This window comes from Emys orbicularis, chromosome 25, assembly GCF_028017835.1.
Source record: "Emys orbicularis isolate rEmyOrb1 chromosome 25, rEmyOrb1.hap1, whole genome shotgun sequence".
Lineage (NCBI taxonomy): Eukaryota > Metazoa > Chordata > Testudines > Emydidae > Emys > Emys orbicularis.
The window spans coordinates 1,604,368-1,631,940 of NC_088707.1; the positions used below are offsets into that span (position 1 = coordinate 1,604,368).

At 68.7% G+C, this 27,573-nt stretch overlaps 1 protein-coding gene across 1 annotated transcript; it reads left to right on the forward strand.

Moving 5' to 3' along the window:
- Positions 1 to 13,451: 13,451 nt before the first annotated feature.
- On the forward strand, positions 13,452 to 26,846 carry LOC135894545 (inactive phospholipase C-like protein 2). Its single transcript, XM_065422661.1, has 5 exons — positions 13,452 to 15,863; positions 16,656 to 16,859; positions 17,323 to 17,398; positions 20,977 to 21,086; positions 26,661 to 26,846. The coding sequence occupies exons 1-5, from the start codon at positions 13,467 to 13,469 to the stop codon at positions 26,844 to 26,846; spliced, it is 2,973 nt and encodes a 990-aa protein (XP_065278733.1). The 5' UTR covers positions 13,452 to 13,466.
- The last annotated feature ends 727 nt before the right edge of the window (positions 26,847 to 27,573 follow it).

The following is a 27,573-nucleotide window of genomic DNA, read 5'->3' on the forward strand; positions in this document are numbered from 1 at the left end:
TCTGATGCGCTCAGGGCCCCCATTGTGCAGGTACCACCCAGCCCTGGCAGCACAGGGCCCCCGTGGGCTGGGAGTGGCCCAGCTGCACAGAGCTCACAATCCGGATCAAACAACGACCACAACAAGGGTTAGGAAGTAGGTGGGGCGGGGGCAGTAGGAGCCATTCTCACTGTTTAGAGAGGGAAGTTATGTGCTGCCAAGCGCCCGCTCCTGCCCCCCCCCCCCCACTGACTGACTCTGTGTGGGGTGGGGGGGCTGAGGTGGGAGGCTTGGGGGGCAGACGAGGTGAGGAGCGGGGGATCCTGCTGGGGGTAGATTGGGGGGCTAGGGTGAGTGCTGTGTGCAGGGAGGGTGTTTGTGGGGCTTGATAGGGTTGTGTTGGTGGGTGCCTGGAGTGGGGGGGAGCAGTTTGTGCTGGGGAGGGGTGGGGGCTGTATTGGGGTGTGTGGGGGTGCAGATGGTGTGGGGGTGCAGAGGGCGGGGCTGTGTGGGCTGGGCAGATAGGGCAGGGGTGTTTGGGGCACAGAGGGGAGGGGGTGCAGAGGGGAGGGGTGGGGGGATGCAGAGGATGGGGTGGATGGAGTGGGGGGATGCAGAGGATGGGGTAGATGGGGCGGGGGTGTTTGGGGTGCAGGGGAGGGGTGGGGGTGTTTTGGGTGGGGGGATGCAGAGGACGGGGGGTGCAGGGGGTGGGCGCGGGGGGCGGTGTCGGCTCCCCGGGGGCGGGCTGGGCTCGGACCCCCTCGCCCCAGCGCGGCAGGGGGTCAGGCTCGGAGCTCGGGGCGGGCTCGGCTGGGCCCCGCCCCCGCCCCGCCTCCCGGCAGAGCCGCGCGGGGCTGCGGGGCGCGGGGCGGCGGAGCTGGGGAGCGGCCCCGCCGCGGAGCCCCGAGCCGGGGATGGCGGACGGGCCCCGGGGCGGGGGGAGCCCGAGCTCCGGCTCCGGCAGCAGCCGCGAGAACTCGGCGGAGCGGAGCCCGGTGCCCGCCGCGCCCCGCGCCAGCATCATGAAGGTGAGACCAGGACCGCGGCCCCCCCCGCACCCCACCTGCACCCCCCCGGCTTCCCCCCGCATCCCCCTGCACCCCCCGTGCCCCCCTGCACCCCCGCATCACCGCCCCCGGCCCCCTCCGGCCCCCCGCAACCCTCCCGCGCCCCCCTGCACCCCCCGCATCCCCCCCACACTCCCAGTCCCTCCGGCCCCCCACATCCCCCTGGCCCTTCCCGCATCACCGCGCCCCCCTGCATCCCCCCGGCCGGGACCCGCATCACCGGCCCCTTCTTCTCAGTCCCCCCACCCGCCCCGCCACCCGGGACCCCAGGCCCCCGCATCCCCCCTGCCCTCCTTGGCCGGGACTTGCATCATCTGCCCCCCCCCCGTGCCCCACATCCCCCCCAGACCTGCATTCCCCCTCCCCCACCGGATTGGGACCTGCATTAGCTGCCCCCCCTGGACCCTGGGACCTACATACCATCCCCCGGCTGGGACCTTGGGGCCCCCATCACCCACCTCCCCCTGGCCAGGACACTTCCCCACCCCCACCCCCCGCACCCAGACGGGATCCTCATCATGCTCCCCCCATCTTCCCTGCTCACCTGGCACCGCTGCCCACTATTCCCGCACCCTGCCTGCCCCCCCGCCCTGCGCCCTCCCTTCCTGGATGGGACCAGGGACCCCCCTTCCTCTGGGTATCCCCCCATCCAGAGCCTCTGACCCAGCTCCTGTTTCCCTCTGGGCCTTCACTACATGTCCCCCCCTCCCTAAGGCTAATCCCCCCAAGCCCTCCTCCCTTCAGCTCACTGACAGCCTCCAGATACCCCTCCCCCACCAAACGGGGGGATCCTGCCCCAGCCCCCACCCCTTGGTAAACGGCTCCACCATTGGGGCTGACTGGGGTAGAAAGCAACGGGGGGAGCTGGCTGGTGGGTGCCCCCACGCGCCCTGGGGGAGGCAGGCAGGGCGAGGGGGCCTGGGGGAGCGGTGGGGGGCAGGGGGGGCTGTTCACTTGTTCCCATCCAGCCTGGTCTCTAGGTGATGCTGAGCTGTGGGGGGCTTCCCAGTTGCTCGGAAAGGTTGGGGGCGAGGCCCGGGGCCCCCATCGGTATCTGTCTAGAAGGCGCTAGGCCCCATGGGGTGTCAATGCGGATTGGCTCTGGATTGACCTTGCTGTACCTGCGAGCGGGGGAGGGGGCCTTGCACTGTGGCTCTTCATCCAGCTCCCAGGGGTCCCCACCCCGGGTGTCCGTGTTTATCTCATGCCGGGGGGAGAGGGGCAGCTCCAGGTTTCAGGGCAGCTGGCAGACTGGGTTGTCTCGGCGCCTGCTGGGACTGGCAGCGACCCCTCTGGGGAGGCGCACAAGGCCTGGCCCGGGCCAACCCGTTGGGTTCAGGCCGGGGGCTGGCCCCTGATGCTCTGGGCTTGGAGTTCAGCCAGGTGCGCACAGCACCAGTGCCGGGTTGTATGCGCCTTGGGACAGGGCCTGTCTGGGGGATGTCCCCCCGGCTTGCCATGCACAGGCCCCCTGGCAGCCCCCAATCGCCTGGCGTCCCGAGGCCCCAGGGCTGGGGTTAGGAGCGGCTCTGTTCAGTGACGTTGAGGGCTGTGCATGGGGAGGGGACGTTGCTTCTGCATTCTGGGGGCTTCACCCCCTTTTTCTTGGTGGATTGGTGCGTCCCCGTGGAAGGAGGAACTTTCGAGTGGCTCCCTGCCTGACCTCTGGGCACTCGCTCGCAGGGGAAGTCTCTTGCTGGAAGGTCGAGGGAGGGTCTGAATGTGCCCCCGGTGAGGACGGTCCTGGGGATGCGCCGGAGCTGGGGGGTGGAGAGTCGCACGTGTATTTCTAAATCTGTCCCCCAGTTGTGCCTGCGTCACCATTGCTGGGCCGTGCAATAGGTCGCCTTTGTCCAGAGCCCGCCTCCTCTCTTCTCACAGCCTATTTTAAGATGAAATTGCTGCTGTACTATTAATACCTGGCGTGTGGGCTGCTCCCCGTGCTGCTGGCCCCTGCCCACGCCTCCTTTGTCGAGCACCGCGTTGTCTTGGCAAAGGGAGCGTTCGCGATCTTCGTAATGTGCGTACAGGGCAATTACAGCGCGATTGTTCCCCGTTCTCCAGGCAACTGAGCAGCCTCATTGTGTTCCCGGGGCCCTTGTGGGACGGTTGTGAGCGCGCTGTGGGTGGGAAGGCAGGGCGCGTGAAATGGACCGGGAGCGGCTCCCCGAACGCCGCGGCTCCAGCTGCGCTGGCCAAGGTTCCCCAGAGGTGCCCGCAGCCAGAACCGTTCGCAGCTCTGCCCTCGTTTTCCGCCCTGCCAGCTGCTTGCTGAGTTGATTTCCCCGAGTCTGGGAGACGTAGCAGGGCTCTGCAGGGCCTGGAATGACCCATGGTCCAGCTCATGGACTGTAAGGCCAGAAGGGACCCTGTGATCATCTTGTCTGACCTCCTGCCTGTCGCAGGCCACAGAACCTCGCCCACCCCTCTTGCAATAGACCCCTCACCTCTGGCTGAGTCACTGACGTCCTCAGATCAGAGATTCCACCATTGATGCCAGTGTAACCCTACCAGGGACCCGCGCCCGTTAGCTTGCAGCCAAAGACGTTGGAGAGGAAAAATGCCCACGGAGTATCTTACTGGTGGCCCGAGAGTCTCCCTTGGAGAGGCCCTTGGCCGTCGGGGCAACGGGGGGCATATCTATACGGGGTGGTGCCGTCTGCAGCCAGCGATCGTCCCTGCGGCTGGGCGTGCAGAGACTAGCGGCGCTGCAGGAACTGGCTGGATCTACGGGAGGGTCTTACGGACAAGAGGCGGGAATTGCTGCCTGCGCCCTGACGGTCACACTGAGGATCGTAACTGTCCCCTCTGGCCTTTGAATCGAATCCCTTCTCTGAGTCCCACTGAATGCCTGGGCACCCTGGTCCCCTTGCCTTGACGATCTCCTGCAGCTGTGAGTTCCACGGGTTAGTTCCATGCTGGGCTTGTCTCTGCCCTGATCCCAAGTGCGCTCTCCTCCAGATGGTGGGATGGGGCGAAGAGGAGTCCAGTCGCTATGTGACACGGCTCGTCGCCGCTTGCTCTTTGGGGGCTGCTCAATGCAACTGCCCCAGACCTCCGCTCGCCCCGTCAGGCTCGTGCTTTTCCTGCTGGTGCCCGTTCGGAGGCAGCTGCTGTGCCCTCCTCCCAAGAGCCACTGCGGCTTGGGCCTTGGCATGAGGGACGGCTGCATCCGGTGCCTGGACTCTGCCCCGTCCCTGCCCCAACGCTGCTCTGGGTCTCTGTGCCCGTGACCCCACGCGAAGGTTAGCTCTGGAGTTGGCCTGGGGGACTGGAGCTCCGGGCGGGGGCGGGGCTGCAGAAGGGGTGTTTGGCAGGGGCAGTTGTGGGTAGAACGACAAAGCAGCCCCCACGGCCACGTCACGTAGTTGACGTCAAGATGGCTCTAGAGCAAATGTCCTTCACCCTAATTGGATCCCGGCTCCTGCCTTGCTGGGTTCCCCGCACGCAGCCGGCTAATCTCGCCTCTGCTGGGGGGCCGGGCAGCTCCTTTCCTCTTGGCACTTGCCTTTGTCCGAGGCCTGATGAGCTGGCTGGGCCTGCAGGGCCTGGATTGTGGGTGGCAGCGTTTGTCACATGGCGTTGGAGGCGCCTGGCAGGAACTGGGCAGCGGGTCTCTCCTCTTTCCTGAGCGGGTTTGGGAGCTTCCCCCAGCACGGAGCGGGAGCCACATGGCACCTTCAGTCCTCGGCAAAGACCCCGACGCAGGGGCCGGCTGTGAGGGCCGGAAGGGCAGTTCTGGGAGGAGTGGGCGTCTGGCTGGAAGAAAGGCCGAGCACTCGGACCAGGCCCGTCGGGTTCGCCCTGGGCCAGCACCCAGCACAGGCCTCGCAGGGCAGCAGTAAACGTCTACAGTGTTCGAGTGCCCCCAGGGCAGGAACCCCCCTAGACCTGACCGCCCCGCCCCGGGGGCTGTGGGGGTGGGTATCTCACAGGCTGGGCCCGTGCCAGCCCCTCGCTGCGGGCGGCAGCTGGTGCTTCTTGGCAGGGAACAAGCCCTGGCTGAGCCCAGCCGCCCGGAGGGGGGCGCTGCCCGCCTGGGCTTCCCGTGGCCGTGGGAGGCTGAGGGGCTGGGGCTGAGGGGCAGCCACCTGCTTTCGAGTAACGTGGCATTGCCCCCCCCCCCCCCCCGTGGCCCCCGCTGCCCTGGAGCTGAACTCAGCACAGGGCCTTGGCGTCTCTCCAGCGAGCAGTGGGGCAGGGCACCTGGTTTCTGTAGCCGGGGGGCCCCGCTGCGGTGGCTCCGTGTTAGAACATTACCCCCAAGGCGGGGATCTTGCGACTGTTCCTCAGGGACTCTCCCGCGCCGTGGGATGTCTGGGGGGCCGGGCGGGGGGGCAACTCTTGGCGTGAGCCAGGGGCCCAAGTGGTGGTGAAAGAGCCTCTCTGCTACGCATGTGTCTTCCCAGCAGCACGGCCTGAGATCCAGACCTGCCCCCAGCCTCCCATGGCCGAAACTCGGCTGCTTTCAGTTCCTCTGTGTCTCACGGTCCCCAGCAGCCAAACCCCACGGGGTGTGAGCAAGTTACCCAGAGCTCGGTGCCCGATCGGCTCACGGGGCCTCGGAGGCCAAAGCAGCGAACCCGGACGGGGCCCTACGCGCGGCAGGTCACTGGCCATGGAGCCGTGGCAGGTACGGCATCGGAGCCCGGAGAGAGCCCGGCATGGTGCCGGGGAGCGCAGGGAGCTGGTGTTTTGGAAGGGGTTTGGCACGGCCCCTAGTGCCTGAGGGCGACCCGGAGGGGACGTCCCAGGTTGTTTTGGCCCGTGTGATTGGCTGAGCGGTGTCGGCTTCTCCTGCAAAAGCATCTGTCTTGTGCCTGGCCTGGCAGGCGTGACCGGGCGTGCCACTCGCCCTGTGCTGTTGTGGTGCATTCGCTGCCCCCGGCCGCGGGGGCATGCGGTGAGAGCCACGCTGGGCACCTGTGCCTCAGTGGTGCATGGCGCCCCGCGCCCCGTACTGCCCCTGGCTGCCAGGGAGTCTCTTTCCTCTGCAGCATGGACAGCTGCAGTGTCCAGGCCCGGCCCCTTCTCATCTCGGCAGGAGCCCCGGTTCCCTGAGCCGCCTCCGAGAGCTTCCCTGGGCTGGGCTGTGCATTGCTCAGGTACTGGCTGCCGAGACGTGAGGCTTCCTCTTCCTGCCCTCGATCAAGGCTCACGTAACCGCCGGCAGGAGCTGCCTCGCTGGGCCGGAGTCAGGCAGTGTGCGGTTAGCTCCATCCTGTACCGGGAAGCGAGTCTCTGTACCATCTGCAAAGCGCTTGGCGGGGCCGGGGCGGAGCGTGCCGCTGCGTGTGCCAAGGCGGGGGTGCCTGGCGGGGGGAGCGCCGAGTCTGGCTATCCTGGGGCCCAGGAGCAGGGCCGCTCTGGCAGCACGGACCAGCCGCTCAGCCAGGTGCCATCTGACCTAGGTCGAGCAAAGCCGGCCTGGGGCGTCTCCGCCAGCTGGGGTCACCCCCAAGTGCAGCGCAGAGAGGCCAGAGTGCTTGATGCAGTGGCAGCCTCTCCCCGTGCGTCCAGCCACCACTGCCCATCAGCACCCGGCGACCGCGTTCCCCGAGCGCGAGGGACAGGCGGGCCATCGACCAGCCCCCCAAAGTGAAACCATCACCCCACCCCCAGGTTGTGCCCCAGCTAGGTCGGGGGGTTCCTGCTGACTGTACTGGGGGGCACCCAGGCATTGGGGGGTGTCGGCCTGACATGACCCCCCAGCGGCTGGGTCTCAGTCCAGTCGTGTGGACTCTAGGCCTGTTTCTCCCTGGCAGGCGAGGACAGGCCTGCGAGGTCACATCTGGCATGGAAGCCGTTTGATCAAAGCAGCTCCCCGCCCGGCGGTTCCTTTCCGGGTAGATTTCCTGTTTTCGGTTCTGGGCCAGGGCAGGGCTGTGCAGGGCGTGGGGCGAGCAGGGCGGTGCCTCTGGGCCGTGACCCCGTGTGTGCAGCCGACCCTGCTGGGAACACAGCCCCCACCCCTGGGCCGGGGGCTGCGGGAGGGGCAGAGAGCTCCCTGCCTTGGACGGGAGCCGTAGGCTCAGGGCGCGGAGCTTCGCCCCTGTGCTGAGCGCCCCTTCCAGGCTGCTTGGGGTGCAGCGACGGCTGGTCTGGTCTCTGCTCCACGGGACCCGTTCTCCCCCCGCCCATGCAGGGGGTTCCCCTGGGGGCTCCGCGCAGGAGCGGTGGGTGCAGGACAGCTGGGAGGGGGTTGGAGCATGGGGCCTGCTCAGGGAGAAGGGGAAGTACCCTCTGATTGCCAGCCAGAACCCCCAAACTGGAGCCAGGATGAGAGTGGGGAACCCCCCAAGCACTGCCTGGCCCTTCCCTGAGCTGCGGAGGGAGCCAGCCCTCCCCCCCGCCCCGCTGGGCTCGCCACTCGCCCCATGGGAGCAGGGACGTCTCCCAGGGGGTTGTCTCCGTGTCCCGTGGCTGCGCCTGGCTCTGGCCAGGGGGCTGGTGGATGGCACCCGGGCATAGTAACCGGAGTGATGCCACGTTCAGTACCTCCCCGACCTGACTCGTCCCTCCGAGCTCACCCCCTGGGAACCCCGTGACTCGTTCCCCCGCCCCGTGAAGGGCTGCTGGAGTGGGGGGAGCCGGCCGGTCCCCGGGACGACTCTGCCTGTCGGTGGCCTTTGGAACCTGCTCCTGGCCTGAGTTTCTGCCCAGTGCTGGGTGCAAGGTGCCAGCGAGCCAGGTGGGTGTCGGGCGCAGTGTGATCGGTGCCAGCTCCCATCCCCTGCACATGTCCCCTGGGCACGGGGAATCCCTGGGCAGGATGTGCCCTGAACCGATGTCCCGCTGGGAGCCCTGTGCCGGCCAGTCTGCTGCCACCACCCCATGCGGCCTATTGCCCAGCCTAGTCCAGACTCCCGCGTCGGGGGCGGGGGTGGGGCTGCAGCGCCCAGCCCATCAGGGCCCCGATCCTGGCTGGGGCCGCTAGGTGCCACCAGAACGGTGTGCAGGCTGCCCTAGCCCCGCGCCTGCTGCCCCCGGCTAGGTCCTCGCCGTCCAGCTGGTGCTGGCTGGGGCCCTTTGCCGCTGGCCCTGGGTGCTCTGCCCGCTCCCTGGTGCCTTTAAATACCGCGGCCTCTGCCCCCCAGGTCCTGCAGCGTCCCAGGCTGGCGCCTCGGCAGGTGGCAGGGTCTCTGCCGGGCAGGAGGCGCTGTGGGGCCCTGGGGCCCAGCCCCATAAGTAAAGCAGCTTTGGCTGAACCAACAGTGGGTGTTTGTCTTGGGGCGGGCGCGAGGGCCCGGCGGCTGGTTAGTTCTGGCCTGGTGGGAGCCGGGAGCAGGTGCCTTGAGCACCAGACGCTGCCTGAGTCCGGTGCAGCTTGGCCGTGACCCCCTCCTGTGGCTGGTTGGGGGCCCCTTGGTGGGTTCAGCTTGTTTCCCACCAGGGCCAGCGGCACCGACCGGCTCCCTGCCCACCTGCAGCCCCACAGGACCCAGCTCTGGCTTCTGGCGCGACCGGCCCAGTCTCGCTGGCGGACGCCTGGTGGAGCAGAGGCTGCTGGCGCCGGGCTGCCTCTCCAGAGCAATCTGGCAGCGAGGGGGGAGCAGAAGCCAGGGGACGCAAGCGGATTGTGAAGCTGCTAACGGCACGTGTGGGGGATGCAGCGGGCCCAGGACCCGTCGGCGTCACCATCAGCTGGTGACCGAGAGCAGAGGAGGCGCCAGCCCCCAGCTAGGGTGGCCCCAGGCTCCACCGGCTGTTTTCATGTCCTGCCTTATCCTGGTCTGTATGCTGCTGGGCTCTGGTTTGGAGCATCCCTGGGGTCTGTGCAGCCCCCTCATGGGCCCCCTACGGGCTGTGCTGCCAGCCTGGCCCCGGTGCTCTGCCATCAATAAAGGGACGATGCACCCTAATTAAATCAGCATGGCATCTGTGCAGCCGGCGCTTGGGCCACGTCTGTGTCGTGCTGCCCCGCTCTCCGGGCTGCGAGCGTCAGCACAGGGAGGGGCCTGTCTCCTGCCAGAGCTGGGGACGTTGGGAGTGGGGGGTTTGTGTCCTGGGGTGTTCATACCTTTAACAGAAAATATCTGCCGGTGCCCCTCACTCCCGACCCGCAGCCCCCTGCTAGCCCAGCCCTGGGCTCCCCCCAACACTGCTCTGCCTGAGACCCTCCCGACTTGCAGCCCCCTGCTAGCCCAGCCCTGGGCTCCCCCCAACACTGCTCTGCCTGAGACCCTCCCGACTCGCAGCCCCCAGCTAGCCCAGCCCTGGGCTCCCCCCAACACTGCCGGTGCCCCTCACTCCTGACCTGCAGCCCCCTGCTAGCCCAGCCCTGGGCTGGTGGCGCTGAGCCTGCCAGCCCCCCAAACTGTACAGTGGCTTCGTAATTGGAACAGCCCCAGTTTCTGTCGGCTCCTGGGACGACCAAAGGCGGGTTGGGTGCTGGTGCCCTCCCAGCTGGTGCTTTACCCCTCCCCTGGGAGTGGAGTCCCAGGGCTCTGCAGGCACTTCGGGCTGGTGGATGCGTCTGGAAGCCCCGACCTGTCCCCCTCCCCCCAGAACTCAGCCCCCCAACCTGGAGATTTCGTCCTTCCCAGGGAGTTTCTATCCCTGAGAGAGCAGCACGTCAGGCTTCCAGCCCTGAGCGCCAGGGCCAATACACAGTATAGACACTGCCTGTGTGGCCCGGCTGTTTCAGGAAGGGAGGGGCCGATGGACTGACCCGGGCCAGGGAAGGGGCAGCCGCAGGGACAGGGCAGCCGGCTACTTTGCCTGAGGTTTCACTGCCGCTCTGGGTTGCCCCAGGCCTGGCTCCGGAGAGCAGCCCTCTAGGGTGGGGGACAAGCAGGGCCCTCTGAGGGCAGCCGTGTGTGTTCCCTGTGGGCCTTGGCCTGGGGGTCACAGGGCAGCCCGGTAAGGGGTCGCTCCTGCTCCGACACAGCCCTGCCTGGGGCGGGGGGGGGGTCTGTCCCTCCAGGCATCCAGGTCCCGGTGCTGGGCTCTGCTGCCAGGCCACGCTAAGATGCAGCCTTCAGCAGGGCCTGGGCCACAGGCCCCCCCCAGGGCTGGCTTTGGGGGATACCGTGGTGAATGGGCCCCATGCGGGGGGGCAGGGGCCTCTCCGGGTAGCCAGCTGGGCAGGCAGGGGGTGTCTGTGGCGTTTTCTTTTCCCTTTGCGGGTGTCTGTCGGGCGCAGGGCACCTGGGGGTCTGGCATGCTGCTGGGGGGGCAGTGCCATCGCTGGGCAGGACTGAATTGTAGCGCCAGGGTCGTTAGCGCTGATGGGCTAAGGGGGCTGCGGGCACGTCCATCCCTGGGGGGAGACGGGGGCAGGTTCACGGTGGGGGGCAGGGGTCTGGACTCATGGGGCAGCCCAACAGGGGCCCATGTCAGAGCTGGGGCCTGGGGCCAAGCTGCTCTAGCCCCAGGTCTGGTGGGGCAGCTACGATGGGCTGGACTGGGCTGTGCAGGGAGGAAGCCCCGAGTGGCCAGGCCGCGGGGGGGGGGGGGAGGAGTGCGGGGGGAGCAGCCGGCAGGATCCTGGCTCCCGGCCTTGAGAGAGAGGAAGGAAGGAAGGAAGGAAAACGGAGCCTAAACAAGCTGGCTCGGCCGAGCAGGAACCTCTCCCCACTGGGCCACGTGTGTGGGGCTGGTAGAGCCGGGGGCTCCCCTGAGGGTGTGGGGGCTGCTTAGTGCGCAGCCCAGGGAGCCCTGGTGACTCCTGGCTGAACAAGCCACGTGCCGCTGGCTCCGGGTCTCTCAGCCGCGAGGGGTGTGTGTGGGGGTGTGTGTGAGGGGGTACATGAGGGGGTGTGGGGGTGCGTGAGGGTGTGGGGGTACATGTGGGGGTGCATGAGGGTGTGGGGGTGGGGGTGCGTGAGGGGGTGTGGGGGTGCGTGAGAGGGTGTGGGGGTGCGTGAGGGTGTGGGTGAGGGTGTGGGGGTGCGCACGGGGGCCCCTTGCCCGATGGCGACGGCGACGCCTGGGTACCTGGCAGGGGCGGGGGAAGTTCAGTGGGGCTGAGCAGGATACGGGGATCAGGCCGCGCCAGCTGCTCTTGATTGGAAAATCCTCTGGATTAAAAGGGCAGCAAGTCCTGCTTGGGGGGGGCTCAGCAGTGGAGCCACGTGGGGGAGACACTGGCTCAGCGCATTTCTGCTCGGGGGATGAGTGAGGCCCAGGGCTGGGCTAGCAGGGGCTGCGGGTCGGGAGTGAGGGGCACTGACGATTCCTGTCAGCTCCTTTGTTTCGTTTCATTGTCCCGTTGCTGCTCATTGGCAAAGGCCAGGCAGGGACCAGCCCCTGCGGATGGTGCCTGTCCGTGAGATCCAGCCGAGGCTGCTGTGTCCTTGGGCTCCCCCCCCCCTTCACCTCCTGGGCCTTGATGGGCCTCGCAAAGCGCCCCCAGCAGGATCCCCCCCCGCCTGTTGGGCTGAGGGGTCTGGTTTGCTGAGACCCGGCTACTCCCCCGACCCCTTATCTCCTAGGAGCAGCCCTCGGAGGCTTCCCTTTGAAGAAACCCCAGGCAGGATCTGCTCATCCCAGCCCCAGGCCTCCTCCAGCTGTTCTCTGCCCCCCGGGAAGCACCCGCTGGGGAGGCTGGGCAGGGGGCAGGCTGGGGGAGCTCCCTGCTCAGTGGGGGCAGGGGTTGGCATGAGGCTGGGGGAGCTGGGTGGGGGGCAGGGCAGGGGTTGGCATGAGGCTGGTTGCCCGTGGATGCTGGGGGCTCCCCAGCTGGTCTGGGAGGTTTCAGGGCCACGGGGCTATTTTGTCTCTCCAAGGCCTGAGCCGGTGAATCACCTTGAGACAGAGCCCTGTGGGGGAGGGGAGCTGGAGCCGGGATCCCCCCCTCCCCCCCAGCTGCTCAGCATGAGCGGCTAATCGTCTATGGGATGGTCGGTTCCTTCACCTCCAGTTCCCGCTTGCTGGAATCTGGATCGTGGTGCCCGTTTGGGCATTCATTCTGGGCTGCGGGTCGGGAGTGAGGGGCACCGGCAGGGCTGGGGGGAGCCCAGGCTGGGCTAGCAGGGGCTGTGGGTCAGAGGAGAAGCAGATGCCGGGGCACAGGGTCCGTGTGCGGTGTCATAGGGAGCACACACCGCCCATGGGGAACCGGGAAGGGCCCTCAGGAAGGCGCCTCCTGCCCCCAGCTCCCAGCAGGAAGAGCTCAGCAGCTGGCTGGTGGCGGGAGGAAGGGGGCGGGGGTCCCTGTGTGGCGGTCGCAGGCCATGGGAGGATGTGCCCTATATTTAGCTCGAAAGGGCCACGCTGGCTCCAGCCTTATCAGGCCCCTGCACCTTGCCGGGACGGAAGGAGGGACAGAGGCTTTGAGGCGGCCGCTGTCGAGCCCCTGTCTGGGGGCTGGCTGGGGGGTCACTGCCGGGGGAGGGGGGGTTGGGCCTGTCTGGGGGCTGGCTGGGGGGTCACTGTCGGGGGCGGGGGGTTGGGCCTGTCTGGGGGCTGTCTGGGGGGTCACTGCCGGGGGGGGGGTTGGGCCTGGCTGGGGGCTGGCTGGGGGGTCACTGCCGGGAGGGGGTTGGGCCTGGCTGGGGGCTGGCTGGGGGGGTCACTGCCGGGGGAGGGTTGGGCCTGGCTGGGGGCTGGCTGGGGGGTCACTGCCGGGGGGGGTTGGGCCTGGCTGGGGGCTGGCTGGGGGGGTCACTGCTGGGGGGGTTGGGCCTGTCTGGGGGCTGGCTGGGGGGTCACTGCCGGGGGGGGGGGTTGGGCCTGGCTGGGGGCTGGCTGGGGGGGTCACTGCCGGGGGGGGGTGTTGGGCCTGTCTGGGGGCTGGCTGGGGGGCCCTGCGGGGGGGGGGGGGTGTTGGGCCTGTCTGGCCACCTCACAGGAGATGGACCAGCTGCTCCGAACAGTTTTTTCCCTCTGGAGCAAAACCAACCGTGGCAGTAACGCCGGAAAGAACCAGCCCCCCATGAGGGCTGCGCTGTCCCCTGTGCGGCTGGGCAGGCTCCCTGAGGGGCGTCGAGGGGCCTGAGTTTGCCCCCAGCCGGTTCGCTGCCGGGAGCACAGGGTTTGCGTGGCCCTAAGGTACAGGGAGAAGAAGGGACGTGCCCAGGGTCACCCAACAGGGCTGGGCCGGAGCTGGGCCTTCCCCCCAGCTCCCTGGCTTGAGCCCGAACGTCTGTGCTCTGCTTCGAAGGAGCCTGCCCGCTGCTGGGCTCCGGCCCTGGGCAGTCGGTGCCAGGGCTGGGCTGGCAGAGGGGCCTGGCTGCGTGACGTCTCCGTGTCAGCAGGGGCAGGAGTCCGCGCCTGGGTCCCGTGAGCAGATGGCGCTCGCCCCAGTCCCTGTGCGGGGCGTCGCCCCTTGCCCCTCCGGTCTGCCTCTGCGCAGCCCGGCCCGTGGCCCGGCCTGTCGGTCTCTGCGCCGGGCCTGACCGCTGTGTTCTCCCTCTGCAGGACGGCTCTCGCCAGAGGCCAGTTCAGAAGAAGAAGACCGTGTCCTTCAGCACCATGCCCCACGACCGGAAGATCAACAGCACGGCGGCCTGCATCTCCTTCATGCTGCAGGGCTGTGAGATGAAGAAAGTTCGCTCCAACTCCCGCATGTACAGCCGCTTCTTCCTGCTGGCCCCGGACATGCGCTGCCTGCGGTGGGAGCCCTCCAAGAAGGACTCGGAGAAGGCCAAGATCGAGATCGAGCTGGTCAAGGAGGTGCGAGTGGGGAAGAAAACGCCTGTGCTGCGCAGCAACGGCCTCTCCGACCAGTTCCCGGACGAGTGCGCCTTCTCCATCATCCACGGCGACAACTACGAATCCCTGGACCTGGTGGCCAGCTCGGCCGAGGTGGTGAACGCCTGGGTGATGGGGCTGAGGTACCTGGTGTCCTACGGGAAGCACACGCCGGAGGCGCCCGAGGCCGGCCATCCCAGCCTCCGGACCTCCTGGATCTCCTCGGTCTTTGAGGTGGCGGACCTGGAGAAAGTGGGCCGGATCCCCGTGGCCCAGGCCGTGCAGCTCATCAAGGCTCTGAACCCGGGCATGAAGGCCTCCACCATCGAGCTGAAGTTCAAGGAGCTACAGAAGGCCGGCGAGCGGCCAGGGAGCGACGTGGCCTGCGACCTGTTTGTGGAGGCCTATTGCGACCTCTGCACCAGGCCCGAGATCTTTTTCCTCCTGGTCCAGTTCTCCAGCGACAAGGAGTCGCTGGGGCTGAAGGACCTACTGACGTTCCTGGAGGTGGAGCAGGGCATGGAGGGGGTGACCGAGGAGACGTGCCTGGAGATCGTTGGCAAATACGAGCCCTCCAGCGAGGGCCGGGAGAAGGGCTACCTGGCCATCGACGGCTTCACCCGCTACCTGCTCTCCCCCGACTGCTCCATCTTCGACCCGCAGCACCGCCGGGTGTGCCAGGACATGACGCAGCCCCTGTCCCACTACTACATCAGCTCGGCCCACAGCGCCTGCCTGCGGGAGGACAGCTCCTGGGGCAGCGCGGGCCTGGGCGGCTACGTCATGGCCCTGCGCATGGGCTGCCGCAGCCTGGAGCTGGTGGTGTGGGACGGCCCGGACGGCGAGCCCCTGGTCTCCGGGGGCCGCTCGGCCGCCTCCCGCGTGGCCTGTCGCAGCGTGGTGGGTGTGATCGACCGGTACGCCTTCGAGGCCTCTGAATACCCCCTCATCCTGTGCCTGGCCGTGCGCTGCTCGCCCGCCCAGCAGCGGCTGATGGCGCAGTGCCTGAGGAAAACCCTGGGCGCCAAGCTGTACCTGGACCCCCCCGCCCCCGAGGAGGCCTACCTGCCCTCCCCGGAGACACTCAAGGGCAGGGTCCTCATCAAGGGTAGGAAGCTGCCGCCCAGCTGCCACGAGAGCGAGGGGGAGGTGACGGACGAGGAGGAGGGCCCGGGCGAGGCCGACGGGCGGCGCAGGCTGCGGCTGAGCAGGGAGCTGTCGGCGCTCGTGAGCCTGTGCCAGGCGGTGCCCTTCCGGGACTTTGAGGCCTCGCGGCGCGGGCAGCGCTACTGGGAGCTCTGCTCCTTCAGCGAGGTGGAGGCCGGGCGCTTCGCCAGCGAGTGCCCCGCCGAGCTGGTGAGCTACAACAAGCGGTTCCTGTCGCGGGTCTACCCCAGCCCCCTGCGCATCGACGCCAGCAACATGAACCCGCAGGACTTCTGGAAGTGCGGCTGCCAGATGGTGGCCATGAACTTCCAGACGCCGGGGCTCATGATGGACCTGAACGCGGGCTGGTTCCACCAGAACGGGGCCTGCGGGTACGTGCTGCGCCCCGCCGTCATGCGGGAGGAGGTCTCCTACTTCAGCGCCAACGCCAAGGACTCGCTGCCCGGCGTGCCGGCCCAGCTGCTGCACCTCCGGGTGATCAGCGGGCAGAACCTGCCCAAGCCCCGGGGCTCGGGCGCCAAGGGCGACGTGGTGGAGCCCTACGTCTGCGCCGAGATCCACGGCATCCCGGCCGACTGCGCCGAGCGGCGCACCAAGACGGCGCTGCAGAGCGGGGACAACCCGGTCTTCGAGGAGAGCCTGGAGTTCCAGGTGAACCTGCCTGAGCTGGCCCTGCTGCGCCTGGTCGTGCTGGACGACGACTACATCGGTGACGAGTTCATCGCCCAGTACACCATCCCTTTCGAGTGCCTGCAGAGCGGCTACCGTCACGTGCCCCTGCAGTCCCTGGCCGGAGACCTGCTGCCCCACGCCACCCTCTTCCTGCACGTGGCCATCGCCGACCGGCCCGGCGGGGGCAAGGGGCAGCGGCGGGGGCGCGCCGGGCGCCGGGGCCGGCGGCTGCGGGAATACACCTCCGCCAAGACCACCGGCATCAAGGCCATCGACGAGGTGTTCCGCACGGCCGGCCAGCCGCTGCGCGAGGCCACCGACCTGCGGGAGAACATGCAGGTACCGCGCCGGGCTGGGGGCAGGACGCCTGGGTTCTCTCCCTCTCGGGGAGGGGAGTGGGGTCTAGAGGGTTGGAGTGTCTGGGGGAGGGGCGGGGGTCAGGACGCCTGGGTTCTCTCCCCCTCGGGGCGGGGAGTGGGGTCTAGTGGGTTGGAGTGTCTGGGGGAGGGGCAGGGGTCAGGACGCCTGGGTTCTCTCTCCCTCGGGGAGGGGAGTGGGGTCTAGTGGGTTAGAGGGGCTGGGAGAGGGGCGGGGGGCAGGACGCCTGGGTTCTCTCCCCCTCGGGGAGGGGAGTGGGGTCTAGTGGGTTGGAGTGTCTGGGGCAGGACGCCTGGGTTCTCTCCCCCTCGGGGAGGGGAGTGGGGTCTAGTGGGTTGGAGTGTCTAGGGGAGGGGCGGGGGTCAGGATGCCTGGGTTCTCTCCCCCTCGGGGAGGGGAGTGGGGTCTAGTGGGTTGGAGTGTCTGGGGGAGGGGCGGGGGTCAGGACGCCTGGGTTCTCTCCCCCTCGGGGAGGGGAGTGGGGTCTAGTGGGTTGGAGTGTCTGGGGGAGGGGCGGGGGTCAGGACGCCTGGGTTCTCTCCCCCTCGGGGAGGGGAGTGGGGTCTAGTGGGTTGGAGTGTCTGGGGCAGGGGTGGGGGGCAGGACGCCTGGGTTCTATTCAGGAGGCCCCCAGCCTGTGTTTGTGTCAGCGCCCCAGGCCAGGCTGCGCAGGCTCCTAGCGGGGGCTGTGGCCCTGCCCCCCCCACGCAGCGCGCAGTGGGGGGCCCGGCTCACCTGTTTCTCCGTCTCCAGAACGCCCTGGTCTCCTTCAAGGAGCTGTGCGGCCTGGCGCCGGCGGCCACCATGAAGCAGTGCATCCTGACGGTGGCCGCGTGGCTGCTGCGTAGTGAGAGCGCCCCCAGCGTGACGCTGAACCTGGGCCAGCAGTACCCCCCCATGGAGGCCCAGGGGCCCGTCCCGGAGCTGCTCCGCAAAGTGCTCACTGCCTACGAGACCGTAAGCACCTGCCCTCCCCTCGCCGGCCCCTTGCTCACGCATCGTCCCCTGGCCTGGTCCGGGAAGTGCCAGCCCCTCCCTGGGCCGGGAGAGCAAGTTCCCAGCATGGCCTGGTCCTGCCACCTGCCGCGCTGGCAGCCGAGCCCCTGCGGCCCCTCGGGGTCCCGTAGCCAGCGCAGCCCCTGGTGCCATCCCAGCGGGTGGCAGGAGTCCCGCTAACAGCCGGAGCCGCTTCCTTCCTTCGTGCTCCCCGGAGCTGGCACCTGGCCCGGGCATCGCTGGGAGCCGGGAGGCCTGGCCGGGGGAGCGTCTCCTCCCTTCCCCCCGCCCCCCAAATCTGGAGCTGCCTCTTTCAAGGCTGGAGCTGGGGGGAGCCTGCGTGGGCCCGTGCGGGAAGGGTTCCCCGGGGTGCTGGGCTGCCCCTCGTCCTGCTCCCTCACTCCCCCCGTCTCTGCTCCCACAGACGATCCAGACCAGCCGGACCCTGATCGAATCGGCCGACGCTGTGCACAGCAAGCTGATGCAAGCCCAGCAGGCGGGTATGTGCCGCAGGGGGCAGGCGCCGCTGGGCCCGGCTGCAGAGCGGGGTGGGTTTGGGGGCCCCGACTCTGCTCCCCCCGGGATGCTGGGGGGCTGTGGGCACCTGGGGCCACAGGGGGCGGCCTTTGTGCTGGCACCAGTGACACCTGCTGGCAGGACGAGGTGCGGTGCTAATGGGGCCTCTGGGCGCCCTCTTGGCTGGAGGTTACCTGGCCCGTCCCCCCCCTCCCCCCCTCCCCGGGGCTGGATGGGAGCCGGCGCCCCTGGAGGGGAAAGACCCTGGGCCCAGCCAGCCAGCTGGGGCAGTGACCTCTCCACGCCCAGCCACATGGGAGTCTGCTGGGCTGCTCCACCCCCCCCCCCCCGGACCTCCCGTGTCTCCTGTTTCCCAGGCAGCCGAGTGGCGTTGCTGGGCAGGGAATGGGGCTGTGGGCGTGGCGGGGGCAGGGGTATTTGGCTTACATGGGGTGAGCGTCTAGGACACGGCTCTGTCCCCCTCCTGACTGCTCCCAGCTGAGACACCCGATCGGTGGGGCGAGCGCCTGGGCCCCATCCTGCTCGAACTCCGTGGGGGGCCAGGGCACGAGCGAGCCCCAGCGCCCGGCACTGAGAGGTGGGCAGCAGGGCCGCAGAGGGGCCGGCGCTGGGGGAGCGGAGCCGTACGGGGGAGGCTGACGAGGAAGCAGAGAGGAATCGTTAACTGCCAAACCCCGGAATATAATTAGCATCAGAAATAACAGACTGGGGCTGACGGCGTAAGTGGCGACGAGTGTTGTGGCATAAAAGACACGTGGCTGAACCCACACAGGCAGGTGCTGCTGTCAGGCTGTGCCAGTGCCCCTCCCTCCGGGCCCCCATGCCTGCTCGCCTGGCCCTGGGCTCCCCCAGCTCTGCCGGCGCCCCTCACTCCCGACCCGCAGCCCCCTGCTAGCCCAGCCCTGGGCTCCCCCCACCTCTGCCGGTGCCCCTCACTCCCGACCCGCAGCCCCCTGCTACCCAGCCCTTGGCTCCCCCCAGCTCTGCCGGTGCCCCTCACTCCTGACCCGCAGCCCCCTGCTAGCCCAGCCCTGGGCTCCCCCAGCTCTGCCGGTGCCCCTCACTCCCGACCCGCAGCCCCCTGCTAGCCCAGCCCTTGGCTCCCCCCACCTCTGCCGGTGCCCCTCACTCCCAACCCGCAGCCCCCTGCTAGCCCAGCCCTTGGCTCCCCCCACCTCTGCCGGTGCCCCTCACTCCCGACCCGGAGCCCCCTGCTAGCCTGGGCTCCCCCCAGCTCTGCCGGTGCCCCTCAGTCGGTGCAGCGCTGGGCGTGGATCATGGCACCCAGGAGTGCCGGGGGTCAGAGCGCGCCGCGCCCTGGCTGGCTGGATCCTGGGGGAGCACCAGGACCTTGGAGCGCTATAAATTAGCCCGGGATCTCTGCCCCTCCCAGGCCCAGGGCCCCACAACCTGCCCTGCCCCCAGCATGGACCCTAACGCACACTGCGGGGGCCGGATCCCCCCGAGTTAATAACCCGGGGGGGGGGGGCGTGGGGGGATGATTGACAGCAGGTGGGCGAACCGCAGTGCGTGGGCCTGGAGCCGGCACTGCGTTGGGGGGGTAACGCGCTCGGGGCGGGGTGCAGGGTGTCCCTTAACCACTCGTGTGCCGTCCCCAGTGGGAGCAGGAGAGTCCAGCGGGGCCAGCTCAGCACAGTGCCCGCGGGGGCGGGGTGTTACTGCACCTCTTCACTTAGTGTCGGGTTGGTGGGGGGTCGCTGTGGTGGATGGGGGCCGTGGTGGGGGGTATCAGGGGGGTGGTATCTGTGTGGGGTCTCGGGGGGGTGTGTGGTATCGGTGGGGGGTGTCTTGGGGGGATGGGGGCCATGGTGTGGGGTCTCGGGAGGGTGGTATTGGTGGGGGGTGTCTGGGGGGATGGGGGTCGTGGTGTGATGTCTCGGGGGGTGGTGGTATTGGTGAGGAGTGTCTGGGGGGATGGGGGCCATGGTGTGGGGTCTCGGGAGGGTGGTATTGGGGGGGATGGGGGCTGTGGTGGGGGGTATCGGGGGGGTGTCTGGGGGGATGGGGGTCGTGGTGTGGGGTCTCGGGGGGTGGTGGTATTGGTGAGGAGTGTCTGGGGGGATGGGGGCCATGGTGTGGGGTCTTGGGGGGGTGGTATCAATGGGGGGTGTCGGGGGGGGAGCTGCCTGTGCTGGGTAGGCCCCCATAGCACTCTCGGCTCCAGACACTGAGAGGCTCGGCAGGCGGCGAGGGAGTGGTACCCCGTGCCCCATGGCCCCTGAACAATCTCCCTCCGCTGCCTGGGGGGGGCACTACATGGCCATGTGTGGTGCTGGCTGCCCCCCCGTCCCAGGGCCTGTTGCACCAGGCGATCGCTGGGGCTCCCAGCCCTGCCCAGCCCCCCCCCCCCCCCCCGAGGCTGGTGCGGTCGTTTCCCATCAGCGTCAGCAGAGATAACGAGCCGGAGCCCTGAGCTAATGAAGGGGGATCCGTGCGGGGGGCAGGCAGGGCCCTGCGTGAGCTCCCACAAGGAGGAGGGGTCTTTGGGGGGGTCACCGGGCTCCCCCACCGGGCTGTGCCGGTGCCCGTGGTGGGGCTGGGAGGGGCTGTTCTGCAGGCAACTCCCAGGCTTCTCGCTCAGCAGAGGTCTGGGGGTGGGGGGGCGGCCTTGGCTGCTCCCTCCCCCGCCGGCTCTCGAGGCCGTTCCCTTGTCCCCGGCGCGGAGGACGCCAGGACGCAGCTGAAAGCTGCTGGCTCGTGCGTGGGAGGCCAGCGAGTCCGCGGGAAAGGCTCCTGCTGGGGGCGCTGCACCTTGTCCCTTCCCACACGGGCCCCCCGGCAGCACCGCCTGGGCAGACCCCACTGGGCCAGTGTCACCATCTGCCCAGCCAAGGGCTCGGATTGGGCCCGGTGCCACCCCCTGGGGCGACTCCTCCCTACGCGGCTCGGCCCTGGAGCCCGCCCAGCCGCCTGCTCCCAGGGGCACAGGCCCCCCAGCCACCGTCCTGTGGTGCTGCCATTGCAGCTCCAGGCACTCAGAGCCCGGGACTCCCATGTACACCCCGTCCCTGGCTGCAGGGTGCTGCCGGCCCCACGCCGGGGCCCACGGGAACCTGCCGCTGCTCCCCGCAGGGTTGGTGACAGCAGCCACCTGGGCCCTGCCCTGCCGCTGGCTGGGATCACACCTGAGCCGGGCGTCGGGCGTCCCGTGCACCCTCTGGGCTCGGGCCTGCACCGGTCCCCTAGGGGCAGCCAAGGGCCCTGCCTTACTGGGGACCCCCCTCTGTGACATGGAATTCCCTTGTTCCTGCCTGAGTGGGGTGCAGTGCTGGGTATCTCCTGACCCCAGCCCCCCTGCTCTCCCCTGCCCATGGGCTGTGCACGGGGCGCTGTTCTGGGACAGCGACTCCTCGGGGGCTCCTTGTGCAGCCGGGGCACCAGCGAGCAGCACAGGGCGATCACCATATGGAGCCAGCCCTGGGCACCTTGCTGCCAGCTTTGCTGTGTTCCCGGTCGCTGTGGCCCCTCCGGTCGGCGCCAGCAGCTCCGCCTGACGGCTCCCCTCTGCTCCGCTCCCCAGGGATGGATTTCCACAAGGAGCTGCGCCGGCTCGAGGCCGAGGAGGGGCTGACTGGCAGGAAGCTGCAGAAGGCCCTGGAGAGCTTCGCCTGGAACATCACGGTGCTGAAGGTAACACCGGGGCCTGGCTGCTGGCGTTGGGGGCCTCCCTCGAGATTTTCCTCTGCAGTGGTTTTCTCTTGACTCAGTTTCCCCCGTGTTAAAGGAGCCCTGGAGACTGGAGCCCGAGGACCAGTGGGACCGAGAGCCGGGATCGCTGGGCCCATCCCTCCCCGGGTCTGTTTCCTCACCTGGACCTGGGACCTGGGGCTGGCCTGACGGGGTCTCATGGACTCACAGATCGTGCCCATTCGTGGCCCCGTGCGGTCCATGGGGGGGTGCCCCTTTCAGTGAGACAGCCCTTCTCGGGGGTCCACTCTCTCTCGGGGCCAGGCCCCTCCATCTCCTGGAGCCGCACCTCTCTGAGCCTTAGCACGTCTGTCTCTTGCCGTGGGCCCCCTCAGGGAGTCCCCTCGCTCCGGGCCCCCGGGGCCTCCACCCCCCGAAGGGGTTGATGCATCCCTGTTCTCTAGCCCGAAGCGACTCTCAGCCAGTGTAACACAGGAGGGTTTATCGAGCGTTGAACACAGCACAGGAAACTCTCAGGGCCTCAGGCCTGGCCTCCCTCAGCCCAGCACATCCCAGTCTCCCCTGCATCCAGGTGGGCTCTGCCTGCTCCCCCTCTCCAGCCCTGAGCCCCCCTGCTTCCTAGCTGGGCCTCTGAGATCCCCGGCCCCAAGCCCCGCCTCTGTCTATTGTCTTCTCTCCAGAGAAACAGGGTTGTAAACAGGGTCGCCTGGGCCTCCTCTGGCCCCCTCGGGCTGGAACCGTCTAGTCAGGTCACCAGGGTCCTCTCTCCGCAGCCCATCGTCCTCCCACTGGCCAGAACCGGCTGCGACTCCTGAGCTGGGTCTCCAGGTTGCCAAGTCACTGGTCGCTGGGGTCTCCATTCTCCAGGCCATCGGCTGGGGTCCCAAGTTCCCCCCTCCGGTCCTCTGTAACAACAAACTCCCTCTCCCCTCCCTCGTTAAACCAGTAGCCCCCAGGGACACTGAGTCCCACCCCCTCTGGATGCAAACCATTGGAAAAACAAGGAAAACACAAGAAAATCCCCCACTTCGTCACATCGGGTGACGCTTCTGGGGGTGGTGGGACGCCAGACCGCGCCGGGTGACGGTGTTTCCTCTGCCGCTCGGAGTGCTGGGCCGGGACGCCCAGGAGAGCGATGCCCATGCTGAGCGTTCGCGTCACCTCCACACGTAGCAAACCCGGCCAGATTCACATGCCCACGGGAAGGGCGTTATCCCTGCGCTCCTAGGGGGAAACTGAGGCACGGGGGAGGGAATTCCCTAAGGCCACACTGAGCGTCAGTGGCGGATCCAGGAATGGAATCCAGGAGTCCCGCTCCGCTCTTGCGGTGCTAGCGCTGGCAGCTGCCCCTGTGCATCCTGCCGGGGTGGTCCTAGCTGTCTGCCATGCCCTCCCCGGTCCCTGCTGATTGTCTGCCTGCCCCTGGCTTCCAGGCCCCTGGCTCCCAGCCCAGCCTTGCCCTGGGCCCTGCTTGGTGCCGGCTCACGTGGCAGAGCTGAGACTGCCGGGGAGCCAGGCCAGCGGGGCTGGGCGCAGTCCAGGCTGCAGACAAAGGGGCATTGTTGGTGGCCAGGGCTGGTTGCCTCAGCCCACCCCAGAGCCTGGCTCACCCGGCCCCCATGGGGCCCAGCAGCTTCAGCTCCCTGAGAGCCATTCCCAGCCGCTCCAGCGCCCGCGGGGCTGAGTCACCCGGTCAGCAGGCACTGCTGGACCTGGTGGTGGCCGAGGACGTCAGGCGGATCCCAACCCCTGTGTGGGGAGTGGGGCTCCAGCCCCCCAAGGACTGGCCTGCCTGCCAGGTGCAGAAATTCCCCGGAGCAGCCTCCAGCCGCGGCCCCTGCAGCCATCACCGGCCCCCCCGGCGAGCGTCCTTCGCCCTTTGCTAGGACAGAGCCTGCTTCAGCAAGCCCTGCAGGGGCCGCAGCTCCGGCTGCCGCGGAAGAGCTAAATGGGCGTGCACAGGTGTGTGTATGTGGCGGGCTGTAGGGCCGCGGGCGTGCACAGGTGTGTGTGTGTGTGGCGGGCTGTAGGCCGCGGGCGTGCACAGGTGTGTGTCTGTGGCGGGCTGTAGGGCCGCGGGCGTGCACAGGTGTGTGTGTGTGTGTGGCGGGCTGAAGGCCGCGGGCGTGCACAGGTGTGTGTCTGTGGCAGGCTGTAGGGCCGTAGGTGTGCACAGGTGTGGTGTGTGTGGCGGGCTGTAGGGCCACAGGTGTGCACAGGTGTGGTGTCTGTGGCGGGCTGAAGGCCGCGGGTGTGCACAGGTGTGTGTCTGTGGCGGGCTGTAGGGCCGCAGGCGTGCACAGGTGTGGTGTGTGTGGCGGGCTGTAGGGCCGCAGGCGTGCACAGGTGTGGTGTGTGTGGCGGGCTGAAGGCCGCGGGCGTGCACAGGTGTGTGTCTGTGGCGGGCTGTAGGGCCGCGGGCGTGCACAGGTGTGTGTGTGTGGCAGGCTGAAGGCCGCGGGCGTGCACAGGTGTGTGTCTGTGGCGGGCTGTAGGGCCGCAGGTGTGCACAGGTGTGGTGTGTGTGGCGGGCTGTAGGGCCGCAGGTGTGCACAGGTGTGTGTGTGTGTGGCGGGCTGAAGGCCGCGGGTGTGCACAGGTGTGTGTCTGTGGCGGGCTGTAGGGCCGCGGGCGTGCACAGGTGTGTGTGTGTGTGTGTGGCGGGCTGTAGGCCGCGGGCGTGCACAGGTGTGTGTCTGTGGCGGGCTGTAGGGCCGCGGGCGTGCACAGGTGTGTGTGTGTGTGGCGGGCTGAAGGCCGCGGGCGTGCACAGGTGTGTGTCTGTGGCGGGCTGTAGGGCCGCAGGCGTGCACAGGTGTGGTGTGTGTGGCGGGCTGAAGGCTGCGGGCGTGCACAGGTGTGTGTGCGTGTGGCGGGCTGCCGGGCTCTGCACTGGCACTGTGTGTGCATTGTCGGGCTGCGCACACGTGGAGGGCTGTGAGCGCGTTTGGAGGAGGGTATGTGGCTGTGTGGGCGTGCGCATGGGCTGTACACGGCTGGCTGTGCACGGCTGGAGCAGTGTGTTGGGCTGCGTGTGCGAGCGCGTGGGACGCACACGTCTGGGCAGGTATTTCTGGGCCCTTTGCACGCCGGCTCCCAGCATGCCCTGCTCCACAGCCCCTCGCCCCAGGGTTTGGCCCGCTGGCTGCATGTTGTGGTCAGTGCGCTGCCCGGTCTCCGCCGGCTGGGCCGGGGGGTTCGGTTCCCAGCAGGTGCCGGGTGGACGCTGGCTTGGTGCTGCGCCTCGGGGCAGGAGGAGGAGAGCGGCCGAAGCCGAAGGACGAGGCTGGCATCAGCAGGCCGGGGATAGAGTCGGGCTGGGAAGGGGAAGGGGGGGCACCGTGAGGAGTGGGAGGTGCGAGTAGGGGGCTGGATGATGCCCAGCAGGGCCCTGCTGGTCCAGTGACCCCTCCAGGCCCTGGGCCTGGCCCTGGGCCCCAGCTGAGCCCCCCCGCCTCAGGGTGAGGCCAGGACAGGGCTTGTCTCTGCATCTCCTGCGAGGGTTTAAGCCGAGAACTTCACCCCTCGCAGGCCGGGTCCCTGGGTTTCCCAGCCGGCAGCAGGAGCTCAGAGCTGGGCCCGCAGCCGTGTGGGGTCTGGGGGGCCGGTGGCTGCAGGGAGGGAGCAGTGCCCTGTGATGCCGGCTTGCACTGGACGCTGCCATGTTCTCGCCCTTCTTCCTGGGCTGGGAGTGCCTGGGGCGCAGGCTGGCTCTGGGGGGTGCTGAGCTCCCAGCCTGCCCTGCCAAGAGACTGTCCATGAGCTGTTCTGTGGGGGTGGGGCGAACCCCGACATCCTGATCTCCCCCCACCCCTCAGGCCTGGCTGCCATGGTCCCTGCTGGGCTGTGCCGGGGGTGCCATGGGGCACACACAGGTGAGGACAGCTCTGTGCCCTCTGGACTGGGCTCTGCCCTGCCTGGATCTGGACCGGGGCCCTGTTGTTCTGGGCGTGGGGTGGGCTCTGGGGAGACCCAGGCCCTGCTCCCGTGGGACCCGTCAGAGGCAGGTTGGATCAAGGAGCTGGGCCCACGGTGCGGTGATCCCGTGCTGCCATCTAGGGGCTGTGTGGGGCACGAGCGTCCCTCGGAGCTGGGTGATGGCTAAGGGGGCCTTGTGGGGCTGAGCCAGGGAGCGTATGGGGCAGTGCCACAGGGGTAGGGGCTGGAACTGGGGGGGCTGCCGCGCCCTCTGGCTCAATGTGGTTTCCATCATGTACAGGGCTGTTTGGTTCAATGGCTCTCAGCCCCTCCCCCCCCCCCCCAGTATGAATTGTTCCCAGGGCCCCGGTACGCAGGTGGGATGTTGGAGGGGGCAGGTCTGCGGCGAGTGTGGTGCCCGTGGCTGCCCGCAGAGGGGAGAACAGCCTACTGCTGCTGCCAGCAAAGGGAGCTGCTCCTCTAGCTCAGGCTCTGTGCCGAGCGTCACAGGTTTGGCCTCAGCTCGGGGGGGGGGTTCCCAGCACCGTGCCGCTGGCCGGGCTCGGCGTTCTGGCTGGTTCTCGGGGCTCTGCCCGGACAGGGGCTCTGTGAAGTCAGCAGCACACCAGGCTGTTCGGGGGCCATTGCCTGGAACCGCTTCCCCCCCACACCCCACGACACCCCACCCGCTGGGCGTGAAAACGCTGCTTCCTGCTGGACACTGCCGGCCCAGGGAACCAGCTGGGCTTGGACGGGGAGGCACAGAGCTGCAGTACCCAGAGTGGACTCCGGGTGGCACCAGAGCAGTAGCCCACAGGGCTAGTGAGCAGCGAAGGGGGCCGGGCGGGGCTGGGGCCCTGTATGTGCCGGGTTGGACAGGTGACCCCCAGCCCCAGGCTCTGCTAGCGCCTGATAGCAGAGCCCCCCCCCCATGTAAACGAGAGGGGGAGGGACACGGCGTCGCCCTGCTCCTTTAAGGCCCGTGTCCTGCCAGGCGTCGGGGGTCTCGGCTCTGCTCCGGGTCCGTAGGGACTGAGCGTGAGGCTCCCTGGCCTGCACCCCGCAGGGCGTCCCATTCAGATCTCTGCATTTATCATCAGCTCTCAGCTCCCTGTCCCACTGGGGGGCTGGGCTGGGCTGAGATCCCCCGTTCACCCCACAGAGGCCACGGGGGGGGAGGGGGGACTCCAGCCTGTGAGGAGCTGACTGTGAGGCCGGTGTGAAAGGGGGATTCGCTGCCGCGGGACTGACCCATGATCCGAGGCGTTAGGGACTCAGCCGGAGGCGAGGGGTCTCTTGCAGGAGTGGGGGGGCCAGGGTCTGTGCAGGAGGTCAGACGAGAGGATCACGCTGCTCCCTTCTGGCTCCCGGGCAGGGCTGGGGCGGGGGGTTAGGGGGCAGCCCCTGAGCAGTGACTCTGCCTGGGGAGGGGAGACGGCTCGGCTGGGTTAGGGTCTCTGCGTGTCACAAGCTGGGCCCATCTCCCCGCAGCCCAGGGGCCAGTTCTCGCTGGGGGGGGGAGCCCCTGCCCCCAGGTCCAGGCTGCTCCCCCAGAGCGGAGACCTCGAAGGAGCCAGCCCCCACACCTCTGCCCCCCGCCCCACCTCACCCCTGACCTTTGGCCTTTCCCTGCTGCAGGGCCAGGCAGATCTCCTGAAGCAGGCCAAGGCGGAGGCTCTGGACAACCTGTGGCAGATCCACAACGCGGGGCAGTCATGTGGCATCGGCAGGAACGGCTCTGCCTCCCCCGACCTCGGCCGGGCCCGGACCCCGCTGGAGCCCATCTCAGAGACAGAAGGAGGCAGCGACACCGGGTCCTGCTGACCGCGGGGCAGGGCGTGGGGGCCAGGACTGAGCCCGCGGCCCCTCCATCGCCCGGGGCCCCCAGCGCTCCTGCCACGGACCCAGGATTGTACGGGCACCGGCCCCGCCCCAGGCTCCAGAATGCCCGGGCCTTTGACCGTGCGTCTGGGAGACAGGAGCCCGGCCGGGGTGGGGGCTACACGGGCCGTCCCGGGGCGATCCAGGCGGGTGATTCGGGTGGGGGTGCGGTTAGCACTCTGCCTGGCCCTGGGCTGTGCCCTCGGGCTGGGCTGGGGTGTCGTTTCAGGCAGGGATTGGGCTCGGGAATGTATAGTGGGGACCTGCAGGAATCTGCTCTGGGACGAGGCGCTGGGAGTGAGGGGGGGTCAGGCTGGATCCAGCCTGTCTCTCTCAGTCACACTGGGGCCCTGAGCCCCCAGAGCCTCCCCCCAGCCCGGGCCCTGCTCCAACTGCGCTTGCTGAAGGAGCGTCTCTGTCCTGCTGCATGTGGCTGGGCGTCTCTGTCCTGCTGCATGTGGCTGGGCCGGGGGGGGGGGGGTGTTGTGTGGGGGGGGGCTGGCGTACTCTGAGAGGTTAGGTCGACATAGCTGCAGTGCTCAGCTGTGAAAAATCCCCCCCCTCCCCGGGCTGCAGCTGCCCCCCCACACACAGTGCAGATGCAGTCGGGTGGTCCCGTCGTGGGGGGAGTTGGAACCCCCGTCGGAGGGCATCGACTGTGTCTGCCCTG

What these genes read in the sequence shown, in the direction of transcription:
- LOC135894545 (XM_065422661.1), top strand. Translation starts at nt 13,467, where the DNA reads ATGCCCCACGACCGGAAGATCAACAGCACGGCGGCCTGCATCTCCTTC. An exon ending in ACCTGCGGGAGAACATGCAG is followed by an intron (nt 15,864 to 16,655) that starts GTACCGCGCCGG and finishes CTCCGTCTCCAG; the next exon opens with AACGCCCTGGTCTCCTTCAA. An exon ending in TGCTCACTGCCTACGAGACC is followed by an intron (nt 16,860 to 17,322) that starts GTAAGCACCTGC and finishes CTGCTCCCACAG; the next exon opens with ACGATCCAGACCAGCCGGAC.